A 17,470-nucleotide genomic window follows, 5' to 3' on the forward strand; every position below is an offset into this window, starting at 1 on the left:
TATTTATTTGAGACAGGGTCTTACTATGTAGCCCTGGCCTGGAACTCACTATGTAGACCAGGCTGGCCTCAAACTCACAGAGATCAGCCTGCCTCTGCCTCCTGCGTGTTGGCTTTAAAGGTGTGAGCCACCATGGCTCCCCTTAGCATTAACCTTTAAGGAACCACCAGTCACTTCCCAGGGCTGAGGCCTTGGCTCGTCATGGCCTCGCCATGCTGCCCAGGGACAGACTTGTTCCATGGGATGTAGCAGCTCATGGGTTTTCATTTATAGTTCCCTGAGGACACATTGTGTGGGCAACAGTAAACATGATGTAAAATGACAAAAAGACGTGGTCCCCATTGACATCCTTGCAGCTTCATTTTAGTACCACAGTTGGTGACAGTCCAGAGGTTGGTTATGTGCCATCTGCATGGTGCATCCATTAACCTGTCTTCTTAGTGAAAAATGAGTCAAATTCTGAAGGTGCCTATGCTGGAACTTCAGGGCTGTGTGTGCCGTTTTCTTTCCATCTGTACCTGACCCCTTCTCAACATAAGACAGGACTTTCTAAGGAAACAGCACGTGTCACATGTGTATGTGTTTCAAAACAGTACCAACTGCTGTGGCGGTTCCCGTGGAGAGGCCCCAGTCCTCAGGGCCCAGTCTCCAACCCACAGTCCTGGGTTCTCATCACACACGGGTCACGTTGGCAGTGACAGAGGAGGACTCCCTGCCATGGCTCAGCTTCCTAGGCCCTCATTTCCTCCCCTGGCAGAGTCTGACAACAGGAGAGCAGCTCACAGTACAGACAGCTGTCCAGGGAAGCTCAAGGGTCCCCACGGGGGAGCCCAGAGCCCACTCCGACTTCAGACTGCGATCCTTGCTCCTCCCACCTCTAGAGACAACTCAAGGTCTCAGGCTTTCCAGGCTAGACCACTTCATGTCCTAGAATGTCTGTGAACCTCCTAAGCTGCCTGCCAGGAGGTGATTGGCCTTGGACACAGTAGCATTATAACCAGAGCCTTCTTCTCTCCAGCTTTGCCAGTGATGAATACCAGGATGTCCTCAGCAGGATTACCCAGGTTGTCCAGCAGCACCAGAAGTCCTTGGTCCCTGGACAGCCCCAGCTCAATGTGTGTAGCCAGGCTGTCATGGTGAGTGGTCTATGTATGCATGCTGGGGCTTGCTTGTGCTTGGCTACTGCCACCCATGCCAGACACTGGTCTCATCCAATTTTGAGGACATCTTGGCTCCCTGTACACATGCAGCTCAGGCTGGCAAGGTGTACTCAGGCACCAAAGTGGAAATCATTGTTCTGGGCAGTATGGGAGGGAAATGCACAACATCCCACTAGTGTTTAGGATTGTTGGAGGGTGAGTAGCCTTGTTCAGGACTGGGCTGGGTACGGCAGGAACATAGAAGAGGAGGGGGGTCGCTTAAAGCAGCCATACTGGAAGGTCTACACCCAGCAAAGATGGCTCCCCCATTGCTGTGTAGATAGAGCTCCCCTGTATACTCTAGCCCCTCCCCAAGCCCCTAAGGCTGCTTGCACTTAGGGCAGAATTGCATGTAACTGACTCGGAGTGGCTGGATACTCAGGTGAGAGTCCCGTGATTCTCCTGGTGGTCGGTCCTTAAGGAAAGTCAATAGTCAACAAACCAAGCTGTCATGATATTTTGCAAGCAAGCCCAGCTAAACTCCTGAAGATGGTAGCAGTTTGGCTCAGGAGACAGTCTCTACCATACTAGTGTTCTGACCTCTAAATGATGGTGGTATTCAGGACTTTCTTAGGACTACCAGGTTTCTGGGGCCTCAAGAGCTTGAGTGTCCTCACAGTGGGGCATTGCTGTTCCCATCCTGTGTGCAGCTGCTCTGTAGCACAGACTTAGTCCAGTGAGGGGCCTAGGGGAGAGTACGGGTCTTTTCCTAACAAGCTGCTGTGACACAGTCTAGGGGTTTTGATCAAGTTCATTTTCTCTGCCAATCAAATAACTAAAAGTCAGGGAAAATCTGGAATGCAGCAGGTAGCAGCAGAGGAAGACCAAGCAGCACACAGGATCAGCAGTTGAAGGAAGGCGTTCAGTGGGGGTGAGGAAACACACACGTAGCAGACATAGAGAACAACAAACCCTCTGTGAAGCAAAAACTCCAGTCTCTTCCTGAGGGCTGGGGCTTTAAAGTCTCTGCAAGATTTTCCTCCCCTAATTTAGGGTTGGTCAGTTTGAAGAAAACTAGGGTGTGTGATAGGCCCAGAACCGATGTGTGGCGTGTCATGAGCAGGCCTTGAACTGGTTGAGCCAGTCCCTAAGTGGGGGGCCTGCTGGTGGGGGACAGAAGTCTACAAAGCTCATGTCTTAAGCTGCCAGGCTTTTGTGACAAGGCAGGAGGGGGGAGGAAGAAGCTGGCCATCGTGGAACTTCACCATCTCTATCACCTAGACTTGGCCCCTCTCCCTGTCTGTCTGTCTACCAGGGAGTCTGTCCACCGCCTAGTCTCTCAGTAGTGTGGCAGCCTCTTTTTCCTGGCTTCCCGCACTTGGAAGCTGCCTGAGATCTAGGCAGTTGGGTGACAGATGCTCTGCCCTGAGGCTTCCCTTACTGGGCCTCGCTTTCCTGGCTACCACGTGCTTTCCAGCCAGCCCCACCAACCTCCTTCTCTGCAGAGCCAGAGCTGCTGCTTGTAGAAGGTCCTGGGGCTCCACATTCCCAGGCTTCTGGAAGGCATGCAGATAGCGGTGTCTCTACACGACAGCCAAGTGGGTGGGTGAGGCGGGAGGTCCACATCTTGCTGATTGTGCCCAGACAAGTCTGAATAACTGCAGTTTATTTCCTTAAATCTCATTTTCTAGAATTGGGCACCCCCAGGCTGTGAAAAGTTAGGGAAGTGTCTGACACCTCCTGAGTCTGTCCCTGAGAAGTGCTCCTGGCCCCATTAGCCAAGACCAGAATCTCCAGTCAGCCCTGCAAGTGTCCGGAAGGCTTTGGCCTTGGGGCTGATGGACGAAAGAGACCAGCTGCTCTCTGCTCACCCACCACTGGTTGGATGGCCTCTGCAACCAGTAGCAAGGTTCCAAGACTGTATCCTGGAGACCTGACCCTGGAGTCCACAGGTGAAGATTTCAGTGCTATGCCATGGAGCCACCATCTGCCTGGCTATCAGTCCTTACCCCCATGTCAATTTCCTTGGGTTACCCTCCCTCTTTTTCCACCAGCTACAAACAAGAGACAAAAATATCACATCGTCCAAGCCCAAGGTGAGATCTGTTCCTGCCCCATGGAAATAGGAAGGTGACAGCCTAAGTTTCTGGCTCTGGCTCAGCACAGTATGGGTCCACTTCTGTTGTACCTGCCCTCGGTCACGTGCAGGCTACGAGATATAATCTCCAAAACCCCTTCCCAGAAGGCTCATGGGAGCTGCCTGTCCATCATGAACAAGTTTTCACATCTCTGCAATGATTGTAGTGCCAAAGCTGAACTGTAAAGGTTGGAAAATGATAACGAAGAGAGATTGAGAGACCAAGAATAAAGGAACAGGAGGAGTGTTAGCTCTGTTATCCTGTTCTCTCTCTCTCTCTCTCTCTCTCTCTCTCTCTCTCTCTATCTCTCTATCTCTCTCTCTCTGGTTTTTTGAGACAAGGGTTTCTTTGTGGTGTAGCTTTGGCTGTCCTGGAACTGACTCTGTAGACCAGGCTGGCCTTGAACTCAGAAATCTGCCTGCCTCTGCCTCCTGAGTGCTGAGATTAAAAGCATGTGCCACCATGCCCACCTATCCTGGTTTTTAAAATAGAGATGATGGGAGACATTGTATGTTAGATGTCCCATGTACCTGTTGCATGAACTTCCCCTGGAGAGACAAAATCATCTATATGTCTCAGATAGAGTACCAACGACAGACCAAAGTAACAATTGCATCTAATGAGTTCACTGCTTACAAGAGCATGGATGACCCCAAAGCAGCTTCATCATCCTAACCGAAAAGTCTCAACCCAGCATGGATGACAACTTCCCTAGAGATGCATAGTGGAGCCTCCCTTCAGTTAACCTTCCACCCTATATATATAAAATATACTCTAGCATCTCCAGAGACTGCCACAGATGGAAGAACTGCAGCAGGCAGGGAGCGGGGTCAGGAAAGGGATGGTTGGAATCTATTAGACCTTTCTCACACCCTCTCCTTTGACAGAACATAGGTCCAATCCGGAGGCTTTCTTTTGAGTAATTACAGCTGCACTGTAACACGAATCTTAAAAGGTCCTATTAATAAAAAACCCAGAGCCAGATATTGGGGTAAAAGCTGAAAGATCAGGGAGGCAGAGAGCAAGCCACTAGATTCTTACCCCTACAGAATCCTCCACTGAAAGAGAGCAAGTTCCTGTTTCCTCACGCCTTATATACCTTTCTGGGTCCTGCCATATTACTTCCTGGAATTAAAGGTATATGTGCTTCCCAAGCAAAGGCATGAGATCTCAAGTGCTGGGATTAAAGGTGTGTGCCACCACTGCCTGGCTCAGTTCCCAGTGTGGCCTTGAACTCACAGAGATCCAGACAGATCTCTGCCTCCTGAATGCTAGGATTAAGGGTGTGTTCCACCACTGTCTGGCCTCTCTGTGTACTCTAGTGGCTGGCTCTGTCCTCTGATCCCCAGATAAGTTTTGTTGGGGGATATTTATTCACTATACCACACTGAAGATGATAATGGCCATTATACTCCGAGGACAGTCTTGTGTCTGGGCAGGTAGATCCCATTCTGTTCTTGGCTGTCCAGATCTTCGGGTCCTCTCCCCCAAACGAGGGTACAGATGCCCAAGAGGGTCTGTGGCCTCAAGGTAAGCACCCCTCACCCCGACGTGCTACCCTGCTTTTCCTCTCCACTCCAGGCCATACACAATGCACTTGCACCTCTGTGCTTGAAACTGTCCACCAGCTCCCTTCCTGGCTAATTCTTGGAAAGCAGGGACTGAATTTCAGTCCCCTTGCACTGCGTGCCAGAGCAAAGGGACTGTGGTAACATGCGCACCGACCCCTCCAGGTCCAGAAAGCTGGCCCTGGGAGAAGCGGGACTGAAAGAGTGCAGGAGCCAGAACCCAAAAAGGGTACCAAGGCGTGTATTCTTTTTCCACCCAGAAATAACCCTAGATTTCCAGTTTGACGTCACCTAGGGTTCGAGCAAATGTGCTACTTCCTGCCAGAGGCCACCAGCCCCCCAACCAACTCCCCCAGAGGCCCGCCCCCTCCTGGTTCCGCCCCTCCCGCCCCTCATGCTGGACCTCTCCCTAAGGACGCCCCGCCCTAGAATCCCCGCCCACCAAGGATGCCCCGCCCTTGTTCCCGGGACTAGTTTAACCCTAGCCTGCTGACACCCCTCCGCCCTTTCTCGAGTGCACGCGGATATGGCGGAGCCTGAGTTGCAGCTAGTGGCACAGCGCATCCGCAGTTTCCCCGACTTCCCCATCCCTGGCGTGCTGTTCAGGTGCGGTCACGAGCCCGCGAGGCGTTGGCGCCCAGCGCTCGGCTCTTGGCGCAGGCGCCTGGGCAGTCTCGGGGATCTTGCCGGGCCTCCTCTCAGCCTTCCCCGGTCACCAGCCTGTCCTTGTTCCCAGGGATATCTCGCCCCTCCTGAAGGACCCCGACTCCTTCCGAGCTTCCATCCGCCTCCTGGCCAATCACCTTAAGTCCACGCATGGCGGCAAGATCGACTACATCGCAGGCGAGTGGCCACGCTAGGCCGTGCTGGTCCCCCACTATCCAGGCCCTTCCTTTTAACCTTCGTGTCACCCACAGCCTACCCCACACCCACCCTGACCCCTCCCTTAGCACCCTGTTCCTCCCTGTGTCGGTCCCTTGTTGACCCTAGATGACGACTCCATCTCCTACCCCTGCTAGGTCCTGACTTCCGCCCTCAGTGCCTGTTCCTACTAGAGATGAACTCTGCTCTGTCCTTGTTCAGGGCCAGCCTTGCCTCCCTTAGGGAATGAGTCTGGCCAGCAGTCTGGCTGCAGGACTGTAAGGAGCATATGTGTGTTTCAGGAGAACTTTGAGGAAGGCCCTGGAACCTCCAAATGGGCATCCTTGCTAGGGGCAGCTTCTAGGATGAGCTAGCTGCTAAAAAATGCGGTAGCCTTGGGACAGACGGGGGCGTGCCTGGGCAGGCCGAGAGCCTGGTAGCCTCAGGGGCTGTTTCTTTCAGGACTATGCCAGAGTCTCTCTCCTTTCCCGACACAATCTTGTGCTTAACACCTGCCGTATACCAGGCTCCGTGCTTGGACTTCAGAAACACTCTAGGGTAGCTGAATGTCCACCAGGGAAGTTGGACATGTCCTAGAGGGTGAGAAGAACCCCAGAGAGCAGGGTAGCCCAGGCAAGTGCTCAGGAGCCACAGTGATGATGCCCATTTCACTTCCTATTGGTACCCCCTGACCATGCTCCAAGAATTAGGGCATGCTTCCTCCCCGCTACAGCTCAGGCCTCCCCAGAGGTGACCTGAGTCATGTACCCCCGTACTGTAGAGTGCTCCTGGGCCGATGTGTTTGAGAGGTGGCAAAAGCCACCATAAGTGCCCCTGAGCTGTACAGAAGGCACATAACACCCCCAATGCTAAGAAGCTGCCCAATAGCCATCAGCTTTCTAGCTGTAGCTAGTAAGGCCTAGTATTCCCAGCCAACACTGTCCTCTCACCCTAACAGGCTTAGACTCCAGGGGCTTCCTGTTTGGCCCCTCCCTAGCTCAGGAGCTGGGCCTGGGCTGTGTGCTCATCCGGAAGCGCGGAAAGCTGCCGGGCCCCACAGTGTCAGTCTCCTATGCTCTGGAGTATGGCAAGGTAATTGGGCAGTGGGTAGCTGTCTAGGGGCAAATGTGGGAGCTCAGAGAGGTTGAGACATTGGGCCAGGTTTATACCACCAGGCAACGTGGGAAGGCTAGGGGTGGTGGTCACTTGTTAGCTCCTAGACTTACGCCTCCTGTCTGCAGGCTGAACTGGAAATCCAGGAAGATGCCTTAGAACCTGGGCAGAAGGTGGTTGTTGTAGATGATCTCCTGGCCACTGGAGGTAAGAGCCACTCTAAGGCATAAACAGGTTCCAAAGGGACAAGCCTTATCTGGAGTGCTGACTCAGCCAAGAGCCACCCTACCTTCTCTTTTCCTTGTCCCTTCGCCCCCAGGAACCATGCGTGCGGCCTGCGAGCTGCTGGGCCAGCTACGGGCTGAGGTGGTGGAGTGTGTGAGCCTGGTGGAGCTGACCTCGCTGAAGGGCAGAGAGAAGCTAGGGCCCGTACCATTCTTCTCTCTTCTGCAGTATGAATGACCAAGGGGCTGGAATAGCTGCTATACTCCTGCCCCCAGCATCTCTGACTGGACAGCGGCTCGGCCCTGGCACCCAAGTGACCTTTGTGAGCCACCAGCTGCCCTTTCCTTGGTCGCCATGCCTATGGACCACCTGGGCCCTTGCACTTTCTGTATGTGCCGAGTCCTGAAGCAGAGCTGTGCTGCTGCTGTAGGTTATGACACAGCAAGATCAATAAACAGTTTGTTACCTACAGTGCTTACTGTCTTGCATGGATCCCATTCCACAGGTGACATGTCGGGGGGGGGAGGGGAGGGGCTCAACGTCAGCTTATGGACCTCAACAGGTAGAAACCAGCAGACTCAGCTCTGTAGTGAAGCCACAGCCCCCTAGGAAGCACCCTCCCTTTGATGCCGACCACTAAGTATTAGATTCAGGTTCTTTAGGATAAGACACCTTTTGGAATGATCTTTGTAACATGCCATTTATGTACGCTCTAGACTTCTCTGGATTAGTATGTTTCTTGCTTGATAATGTTCGCATTGGTTGTAGTTGCATCTTATCTAGGTCATTATCCCTCATTATTCCTGGACAATATTCGATAACTATTCCTTTGTATATAGTCTTGTATTAGGTTAGAACCTTCTTATTTGGACACAAGGGGGAGATGTAGTGGATAGCCATTCCAGTTTTGATCTGGAAGTTCCAACCCCATTGAGGCTTCAGTGGTAACTGTCACGCCTACGAGACGGGGCCAAGAGAGGACCACTGAAGACCCAAGATCCGGATGGGCCACCTCTCTTGGTTCCTGGACCCTGGAGGTAGACCGAGCAGAGTTCTCCAGAGAACACCACCGGACTGCACTCCGTCTTTCCCAGACCTTGCAACCTACCTATCCCTTCATTTGTAAGTTATGCCACTAAATAAACCCTTTTAACTACATGGAGTGGCCTTAATAATTTCACCAGTATCTGTGAGTTTTCTGGGCCATTCCTTGGGGGCCTGAGGGCACTGTACAGTAACCACCTTAAAATCCTATTTTGTTGAGCAGCAATACCAGGTTGTTAGCACAGAACTAGCCTTGCAGGTGCCAGACAAGCACCCTGCCATTCATCCACATCCCCAGCAAGATTGCTTTCACCCAGATTTTTACTGGCCTGGTCTTGCTAGTCACAGAAGAAAACACGGCACAACAGCAGGGCATTATTTAAAGGGATTTTATGGTGACCTGTTCGGTTTAGTCTCGGTAGTACTTTTATTTACATGATTTTATTATATACAGAAGGCCCAATTTCACTCTGCCATTCAGAACTCACTGTCCTTGTGAAATCTAGCCAGAAGTCCAAGTTCTCTGTGGGTCTTAAGGCTCTAAGCAAGACAGCTATCACGAGCACGGAGGAGCAGGCTAGGCTAGCCTAGGGCTTCCATCTGGACCTTGACTAGACGAGTAGTTCGTGGGATGGACATCCAACATACTCTGCTCCCCCAGTCTACTTCCCCAACACTCACACAAGTGCTGGGCCTGGGGTACCAAAGCCTCGGGAACCAATTTAACACCAACACTTTCTGAGACCCATGGGCACAATTGCTGCCCATACTGGCAGTAGGCCCTTGGGGCCTGCGACACGGAGAGGGAAGCTCGTATGTGCTGTACTGATAAAGGGAACAGACCAGCCGGTGAAGAACTCGGTCACAGCCCCTCAGTGTGGACCCGGTGGGTCAGCCTGGCGGTGAGGCTGGCTAGGTCAGCGGCTTTGTCCAGCTTGATGTAGGTGTCAGTCCGAACGCGATGCAGGCTGAGCCAGTCTGGCAGCAACTCAGATAGGAGCAATACGTGCTTCTCCATCTCCCCTGCAGAAGTGCATTGTGGGTTTAAGCATGGGGCCTGGATGACTTGCTCGGCTCAATTAGCCAGCCCACCCCACCCCGGCCCCCAACAGGCCTTTCTCAAGGCTTAACCACGGCTGTGTGCAGTGGAGCCAAGCAGAGGCCTGGGGGTCCCTGGGCACTGCTCTCAAGCACCAGGGGAATGAACAGCAAGGGCAAGACACACATACACCAAGCCTGGTGAGCAGGCCTGAAAGCAGAGATGAGGCCTTAGGTGGCCAAACTGGGATTCCAACAAGTCTGTGGCAAGCAAACTGTCCCTGGTCAGAAATGGACCCAGCTTCTTGCCAAGGACACAGTGAGCTTGACCACGCCCACCCTCAGCCCTCTCTTGCTCTGTACAAACCCAGGCTCAGGGCAGCTCGGCAACTGTCCACCATCCTTGCGCAGACCACCTCCATAGTGAGCGCTGGCTTGCGCTCAGACACAAAGACACCACGCAACACACGGGCCAGCTCTGGCAAGCGCTCTAACCGCCGCAGCCGGAGCTCCTGTTCCGGGCACCGGGTCATCTGTGCCAGCTGCTTCTGGACCTCCTTGGCCCTTATCTGTATGAAATGGGTCAGCAACAAATGGTTACCAAGGACCCTTCTTGTCCCCAAGGCCCCCTCCCCATTACCCGGGACTTACCCGCTCCAGCAAGGCCTGGGACACACCCTTCAGGGCACTGGGAGAGGCAGCTGGTGGGGTGGCTGGGAGTGCTGGACTAGAGGACGACCCAGGGCTACTAGGCTCCGCAGAACGCAGGACCAGGTTACTCAAGGCCTTCTCCATCTGCAGAGTAGGCACAGGACAGATGTCACAAACGGTGACTAACTGCCCCAGCCTTGTGAGCGGAAGCCCTTTGCCCATCCAGGAATCCCCTTTCTCTCCAGGCCAAGTTCCCTAGTCTTGGAGTACTAGCAGATATACACAGCCAGCTGAGCTGTTGAGGTGTGTGTGTGTGTACGTGTGAGTGTGAGAGGGTACAGGGCACATCTTATTTCTGTGCCCTTAGCTGAGAAAGTGATCAGGTAACGAACCCAGAGGCACTAGCTGCTACCTCCACCCACTGGGGTCACGCTGCTGACCATACTCCCTGAGAAGAAAGGGATGAATTTTAGAGGCTAGAGAGCCTCACCTTGGGTGACATCAAGCTGCGGGCTCGGGACAACACCTCCTGGGCGGTGGTGAGCTTCTCCCGGACGGGAGGCTGGGGCAATTCGGCTGGTTCAATGTCAGGCACTTCATCCACATTGAAGCGGGGGTGCCAGCGGGTCAGCTGGTCTTCAGGCACGGCCATGGGGGGGTTCAATGCAGCAAGGAAAGCCTGGGGGGAAGGAGAGTGTTGGGCTACTCAATTCAATTCCAGCTAAAAAAAAAAGCCCCGGGCAAACAAACAACTTAGCCTTTCTCTGTCTAAGTACACAGCCAGGTATAAAGAGGCGTGTTCCTAGCATATAGATATGGTTGACAGTGACATGAGAACCCTCTCAGGGTCTCAAGGAAATCCTGACCCCCCAGCTCCAGCCTATAGCATAGAAGGGGTCAGCAATGGAATCAACCCCCTCACATTTTAAGATATCCATAGCAAGGGATTAAGAGAAATTTTTATCTGCAGTCAGGACAGCCACTGACGGGGGAACAGGGCACTTAAGACCACTGTCCGCTTACAGAGGGATTGAACCTGCTCAATGGCCTCCACGAACCCCAGCACTCACTTTGTGATGCTGCTTGACTCGCTCCACCAGGTTCTGTCGGAAGATGTGCCTGCGCTGCAAGAGGCACGTGGCTGTGAGCTGCGTGGCACTGCCACCAGCCTCTGTAAGAAGAAAACACGGTGAGCCCAGGTCCGTCCAGCTGCCCACCTGCGACTGAAATCCCAAAACGAGGCCTGACACCAACACCTCATGCTCACCCCCAAGGCCAAGGTTAGTGAGCACACCCAGGGCCTCGACAAAGACTCACCCTGGTCCAGCAAGGGCTCTATGGTAAGTTGGTAATCAGATCTCTTGATGCTGTCCTTGAAAGTGGGGACATTGCATTCCTGGCGGAAGCAATATGATGTGGGGTACACGGTTTTGATCTGGCCCACATTGCGCTCTTCAAAGCGCCTACAGAAGAAAGAGAGGGCTGGGTCAGAAGGACCACGCAGACCGGCATCAGACTTCAAGGGCAACCAAAGTCACTCTCCCTCACCACTCACTTGCGCATCATGTCCTGGACACCTTGCTTGACTTTAGCAAAGGTCACAGTCTCAGATCGATTGTGAAGCATGCTCACGATGGTGTCCATGCTACGGAACATCTCGGCCAGCACTTGATACTTGTAGGGCAGGATAAGGCCAGGGGGACCAGGCTGGGCCAGGGCATGGAAGCGCTGGTAGGCAGGGACTTTCTCGACACTGTCAACGGGAAGCAGTCTCATTAGACCACCAAACCACACAATGTGACCCCACCACCACCAGACAACAAGGTAACAGAGCCCTTTACAACCAAAGCCTCAAAACTAACTACCCATTTGCAAAGTCCTTGCAGATCTGCTGCTGCCTGTGAGGACAGTATCCACACATCATCTCTGCCTCATCTGCCTGCCCAGCACCCTCAGCTTGGAGAAGCAGATAAAGACATAGGCACAGTGTCCACAGCTGCCCATAGTATTTAGAATGAGCCAAAGGCAGGAGTGACCATGTCCTTTTCAGGTGGGGGAGAAGGGCATAGTGCTGGTGAGGAGTAGATACGTGGTATATCTATTGTCTAGGCAATCTGGCTCCCAGCTTCGTGGCCACACTAATCGTCTCCCCGGAAGTCACGGCACCCAGGCCACCCACCCACTCAAGCCCCACAGTGCCTAACAGCCTGTCCTCCCCTGGACCTTGTCTCGTGGCCCACTAGGACTCACCATGGTTGCTCTGTGGGCACCTTGGCATCTGGCGTACAAGACTCCACAGCATTCTCCTGGACTTTGGCCCTCAGGGCCTGAGCCCTGGCTCCCAACTTACGGGCCCGCCTCAGACAGGACTGGAGCTCAGAGATAGAGTCCTCTGAGGAGACCTAGGGACAAGAGGTGCTGTCAGTTCTACCCGTTATCCATCGCCCTGCCCACGGCCTACCCTCTCAGTCCAACCTTACCTTGTCCTGCTTTTGAGCTGTGGCAGAAAGGCCTGGACCTTCGGAAGCAGTGGTGATCTTTATTCTCTTGACAGGAGATGGGCTTACTGGGGAGCCAGGGTCAGCTGGAGAGCTGGGATCAGCTGGGGAACTGGAGCAGGAGTCCTGGTAATTAAGGATCAATACACTGGGGGTGAGGTGGGGGAGGGGGGGTACCTGCTCTGCAGGAAGAGCACTGGCCTGCAGAGCCAAAAACCAGGTTGTCAGTTCACTAGACCCGGAGGGCTGGAGCCAGGCTCTAGGGGGAATGCCTGCCAATTGAGGCGTCTAATGACACAGGAAAGATCCACCTGGTTTGTTGGGCCTCTTCCTCCTTGAAGCAGCTTCCAGGCCTGACTCTTTTGTGTTTTCTCTCCATTTCAGAAGTTCCAGCCCAATTCTTTGCAGAACACCCACCCCTAACCCCTGCCTGCTGCAGCCTCCCAACAAGCCCAAGACCCCTCTTGCACGCAGCTGCTGGTTCCCCTGAGGAAAGAAAGGAGTAGCCAGCCTGATCGAGACTCTACTCCTCCCTCGGGCTTGGCGCCCAGTCCCCTGCCTCAGTGCCCGATAGCCAGGGTTTCCTCTCCTAACCAGGGGTCCTCTGGGGTGCCACGCACGCCTCACCAGTCCAGGAAGCCGCAGCCTCCGGCGCGCGGGCGGTGCGGGCTGGTCGCTCCTGGGTTCGGTGGCGGGACGAGCACGCTTGCGGCTGCTGCTCCGGGTGAACTCGGGGGTCACAAGCCCACTGGGGCTCGGGGTGAGACAGGCCGACTTGGCCCGCGGAGCAGTAAGGCTCGGGCGACGGCGCGCGTAGAAATCGGTAACACGACTTTGCGCCATGGCGCCAAAAAGCTAGTTCCCGCGGATTTCGCGCGGATTTCGCGGCTTCTGCCTCGCCCCGCCCAGGCCGTACCATCAAGCACAGTTCTCGGAGGGGGGAAAAAAAATGTGCATACTCCAGAGCATGCGCGCTAGTCTGCACCAAGACGCGCATGCGTCACGCCGGACCTCTGCCGTACCTTTGGAATGAGCAAACGAGAAAGGGAGCGGCCGGGGGTGGGGGTGGGCAGGAATGGCTTGGACTCCTGACCGCTGACGCGCAGACGTGCGGCACAGCACATGCGCTCTCCGTCATTTGCGCGCGCTAGCTAGGCTCTGGCGCGTACGGGTCTCAAATCCACGTCGCTCGCAGCGCGAAGTGGGGCGGCTACGAGCCAGTGGCTCCTAGCCAGGCAAAGAGGCGATCGGATGAAAGAAGACACTTCTGCTCCTGTTTGCAGAGTAATAGCCTGGTCTCGCAAGCCAGCAAAGTAGTTGGATCTGAGTTACAAGCAACTGCTGAATATTTGGTCCCAGGCGCGCGATGAATCTACCCTGGACGGCTCACGCAGCCGAACAGGCTCCAAAAGCATCTCGTTTCTCTTGCTACATCCGGGCTATGGAGTGCAGAGGTCGGCTCTGGGAGGGGCTCCAGAGCAGGAAGCGGACTAGAGGCATGGACAATCAGGAAGGGCACGCCGAAGGACTGATTTCCTCATCATCTGTTTTCCTCAGTCACCGCCACCCAGTGTTCCCAACACTCCTGGAGGGAATGGCCATGCCCGTTTTAGGCAAAGGTGGCTCCCAAGGAGGAGGGAGGGCATGAGGGGAGGGGACAGCGCTGAATCAGGACCTGGGAGACCTGGTTAGCTGTAAGGACCGAAAGATAGTTCCCGGGAGGTGGGGGCTTGTACAGTCCAGAGCATCAGTCTAAAATGCATCTGCGGCTGTGGGATGAAGGACCAGGACTTGAAATAGTGAGAGTTTCGAGACTTGGTGCTCTCAACTCATGAGTTGAGTATGAATGTGGTATGCCCTGGAGGCCTTAGAGCCAGCGTCCCTTCTGGATGCATAGGAGCAGCCATAGTAACCATTCTACATTTGTATGGCCACCCCTGGAAAGTAGGCCTTTGGGATGACACAGCATTGGAGCCCCTCAGAAAGTCTTGATTTGCCTCAGTGACAGGACAAAGCCAGCTGCCTCCTGGCCACAGCTGATTAGATCAGTGATGCGTGGCTGAGCCAATCAAACATTCTCCTAGGATTAGAGAATGCTCTGGGGGTAGGAACTACCTACCACCCTGTGTGCTAGTGGCCTCTCTCAAGGTAAGACAGCAAGCAAACAGGTGTAGCTCCAAACACAGCAACTCGGGTGTTTTGGAATAGGTTCCCTTTGTTTTGTTTTTGCAGTGATAAGGAATAGGACCCAAGGCATTCTACATACCAGGCAACAGCACTTGACCATCTGAACTGTGTCGCCTGCCCAACTGTGAGGGTTAATCTTCATCATCAGCCTGGCTGGATTTAGAGTCACCATGCCTCTGGGCATGTCCAAGAGGGATTGATCTTCCTTCTTTCCTTCCTTCCTTCCTTCCTTCCTTCCTTCCTTCCTTCCTTCCTTCCTTCCTTCCTTCCTTCCTTCCTTCCTTCCTTCCTTCCTTTCTCTCTCTCTTGTTTTTTGAGACAGGGTTTCTCTGTGTAACAGCCCTGGCTGTCCTGGAACTCGCTCTGTAGACCAGATTCCATGTCAGCCAGAGCTGCATAGAGAGACACCCCCCCCCCCTTTTTTTTTTTTTTTTTTGGAGACAGGGTTTCTCTGTGGTGTTTTGGTGCCTGTCCTAGATCTCGCTTTGTAGCCCAGGCTGGCCTCGAACTCACAGAGGTCCGCCTGGCTCTGCCTCCCGAGTGCTGGGATTAAAGGCGTGTGCCACCACCATCCGGCTGAGTCTCTGTCTTTAAAAAAGAAAACAATCCACATGAGGCTTGGTTAAAGCCACTTGAGGAGGGGAGAGTTTGTTTTTTTAGCCCATGGTGTGATGATACCGTTCATCAAGGCAGGGAAAGCATGGCAGTGGGAACAAGAGGCCGGCCCGCTGGGTGCGGTGAGCCACAGTCAAGAGAGATGAGTACTGATGCTCAGTTTCCTTCTTTTCATTTAGTCCATACAGTGGTGCCCCCCACACTCCGGATGGGTCCTTCCTCCTCAGTTAACCCCTTTTGGAAACATCCTCAGAGACACACCCAACGGCGTGTGTCCATGGTGATTCTCAATCCTGTGAAGTGGCTTCTGATGGGTATTTTGTTACAGCAACGGAAAAAGTAAGTCATCGCCGCTTTCACGTCGTCGTCATCAAGACCATCATCGTTTTTTCTCACCCCCTGAGGATGGTTAGCGTTGCCATAGGTCCTCGGTATTGACGATAGCCGTGTTCTGGCTGATGGTTATGATAAGTGGCGCTGGTTATCCGGGGGGGGGGGGGGGGGGGGGGGGGGGGCACAGGCCACGGCCACGACTGCCAGAGTTACAAAGAGCTTTATTAGAAAGAAAGAGGGGATAGGAGGGAGGAGAGCCAGGCCTGGAGAGAAAGGAAGATGGCAGGAGCAGAGCGGGAACAGAGAGAACACACAGAGAGGGTGGGGGTCCGTGTCCAGCTTTTTAAGGCGGATACGTAGTCGCCAGCACCCGCTGATGATGTAAGACGCAAGACCCCGAGCTGCACATGCGCGGGAGTGAGGGCAGGATCCTAACACTGGCCTTGCCTAACTTCCCTAGAACCCACTGTGGTCCCCTGAGCCCTGCTCCCTGCCAAGCTCCAACCTCAATACAGGCACAGAATGAATGGCTGCGGCTCTGCTCTTCGGTTACATCCCAGTGCCATCCATGAGGAACAAGGACAAGAAGGTGTGACTGCAGCATTTCACTGGCTTCAACTTTGAAAGAGAATGGCTTCGGTCCCGGTTTGCCGAAGAGAGCCCTGCTTCCTGTCGTTGGAGTGGTTTCCCTGGGTCATACCGATGTGCAGGTGAAGAAGCCGAGGCTCCAGGCGTACAGCTGGTGAGCCAGGGAGCTGGACCTTCTCTCCTCCCACTTCCAGCTCTCCATCTGCTGCTCTCCTTCACATTCCCAGACAGGAAACTGTAACGGATGGCTGGACCAACATGGGACCCCTCGGGGACCTGCTGAGGATCTGTGAGTCACCTGCAGCCACGGAGGAGCTTTTTGTGGTCTTGGCTTTTAACTCAAGATTTGAGGCCATGTAGAGACAGGCAGCTTTCACTTTCAATGAAGGCATTTGGGTCTCAGCCAGGATTGATCTGCGCTTGGCTCCCTGTCTGCCAGACAACCTTAGAATCCATTATGGATGAGCTAGAGCAGGATCCATGGAGAAGATGCTACTGCTGGCCACAGGTTGAGCGACACCAGCAGTTTCTTCTTCCTCCAAGACTCAGTCTCCTGACCAGTACCAGGGCGTCTTGTCTTGTGGAACCTGCTTCACAGCAAGGTTCCTGCAGGACCTGGGGGAGGAGGAACTGCGCCTCCTTTTTACCTCGGTGATGACAAAGCCCTCTTCTCACACTTGGTTTCGGGAAGTATCAGATGGGGAGAGGGCTGACTCTGCCCTTAGCCCTCTTAGCTCCCTTTCTGTTGCTGTGATCAAATACCCTCACACAAAGCAACTCAAGAGAGAGAGGGTTTATTCAGCTCACAACTTGAGACTTCAGTCTGTCATGACAGGAAGTCACAACAGTAGGGAGCTTGAGAGGGAGCTGGTCCCATTACATCCGAGTCAAGCACAGAGAACAAAGAATTAACGGATGCTTGTCCTCAGCTTGCTTCTTCTACTTATACAGCCTAGGATCCCCTGCCGAAGGGATGATGTTACCCATAGTGGGTGGGTCTTCCAATTAACCCCAATTAATGTAATCAAGATTGTTCTTCATAGGCATGCCTAGTGGCCTGCCTCTCAGGTGGATCAGCATTCTGTCAAGCTGACAAGTAACCATTGCATTCCTTATGTGGGCATCTAACATGGCCCTCTTCAACAGAAATGCAGTGTGAGCTGTGTGGTTTCAAGTTTTCCTAGTACACTACAAAAAGTAGCAAGAATCAGGTGGCAATCATTTTGTCAAAGTTTGGTTTTTGCTTTTGTATGGGTCTTTTGCCTGCTTGTATGTCTCTGTACCACATTCATGCATTGCCAGTGGAGGCCAGATGTTGGATCCCCTGGGACTGTAATTACAGATGGGGGCTGTGGGCTGCCGTTTGGGTGCTGGAAATCAAAACTGGGTCCCCTGAAAGAGTAACCAGGATTCATAACCGAGCCATCTCTCTAGCACTAGGTTGCAATACCTGTAATAGCCTGGTGGTGGTG

The 17,470-nt window shown here is 53.7% G+C and overlaps 3 protein-coding genes across 8 annotated transcripts in view; 2 read left to right on the forward strand and 1 right to left on the reverse strand.

Annotated features, from left to right (window-relative positions):
• The window catches only part of Galns (galactosamine (N-acetyl)-6-sulfatase), a 36,480-nt gene extending 30,792 nt beyond the window's left edge, over positions 1-5,688 (forward strand). For 4 of the 6 annotated variants that reach the window (XM_052728262.1, XM_052728263.1, XM_052728264.1 and 1 more), the window contains 2 exons: positions 1,019-1,136; positions 2,831-3,526. In XM_052728262.1, the coding sequence (XP_052584222.1) occupies positions 1,019-1,136; positions 2,831-2,917 (205 nt within the window). In that variant the 3' untranslated portion in view covers positions 2,918-3,526. Of the gene's footprint in view, positions 1-1,018; positions 1,137-2,830; positions 3,527-5,581 lie in introns of those variants that run through there. The other 2 variants (XR_008215751.1, XR_008215752.1) reach the window with 2 other exon arrangements.
• Aprt (adenine phosphoribosyltransferase) lies at positions 5,301-8,202 on the forward strand. The gene is made up of 5 exons (XM_052728266.1): positions 5,301-5,451; positions 5,582-5,688; positions 6,665-6,798; positions 6,948-7,026; positions 7,139-8,202. Exons 1-5 carry the CDS (start codon positions 5,372-5,374, stop codon positions 7,279-7,281), a joined length of 543 nt encoding a protein of 180 aa, XP_052584226.1. The 5' UTR covers positions 5,301-5,371; the 3' UTR covers positions 7,282-8,202.
• Positions 8,203-8,461: 259 nt separating this feature from the next.
• Cdt1 (chromatin licensing and DNA replication factor 1) lies at positions 8,462-14,675 on the reverse strand. Its single transcript, XM_052728755.1, has 10 exons — positions 12,903-14,675; positions 12,258-12,401; positions 12,028-12,179; positions 11,333-11,530; positions 11,095-11,240; positions 10,848-10,948; positions 10,268-10,456; positions 9,778-9,921; positions 9,494-9,695; positions 8,462-9,111 (listed from the first exon to the last, which is right to left on the reverse strand). Exons 1-10 carry the CDS (start codon positions 13,116-13,118, stop codon positions 8,951-8,953), a joined length of 1,653 nt encoding a protein of 550 aa, XP_052584715.1. The 5' UTR covers positions 13,119-14,675; the 3' UTR covers positions 8,462-8,950.
• Positions 14,676-17,470: the final 2,795 nt, after the last annotated feature.

This window comes from Peromyscus californicus, unplaced genomic scaffold, assembly GCF_007827085.1.
Source record: "Peromyscus californicus insignis strain IS unplaced genomic scaffold, ASM782708v3 Scaffold_8__1_contigs__length_139910024, whole genome shotgun sequence".
Classification (NCBI taxonomy): domain Eukaryota; kingdom Metazoa; phylum Chordata; class Mammalia; order Rodentia; family Cricetidae; genus Peromyscus; species Peromyscus californicus.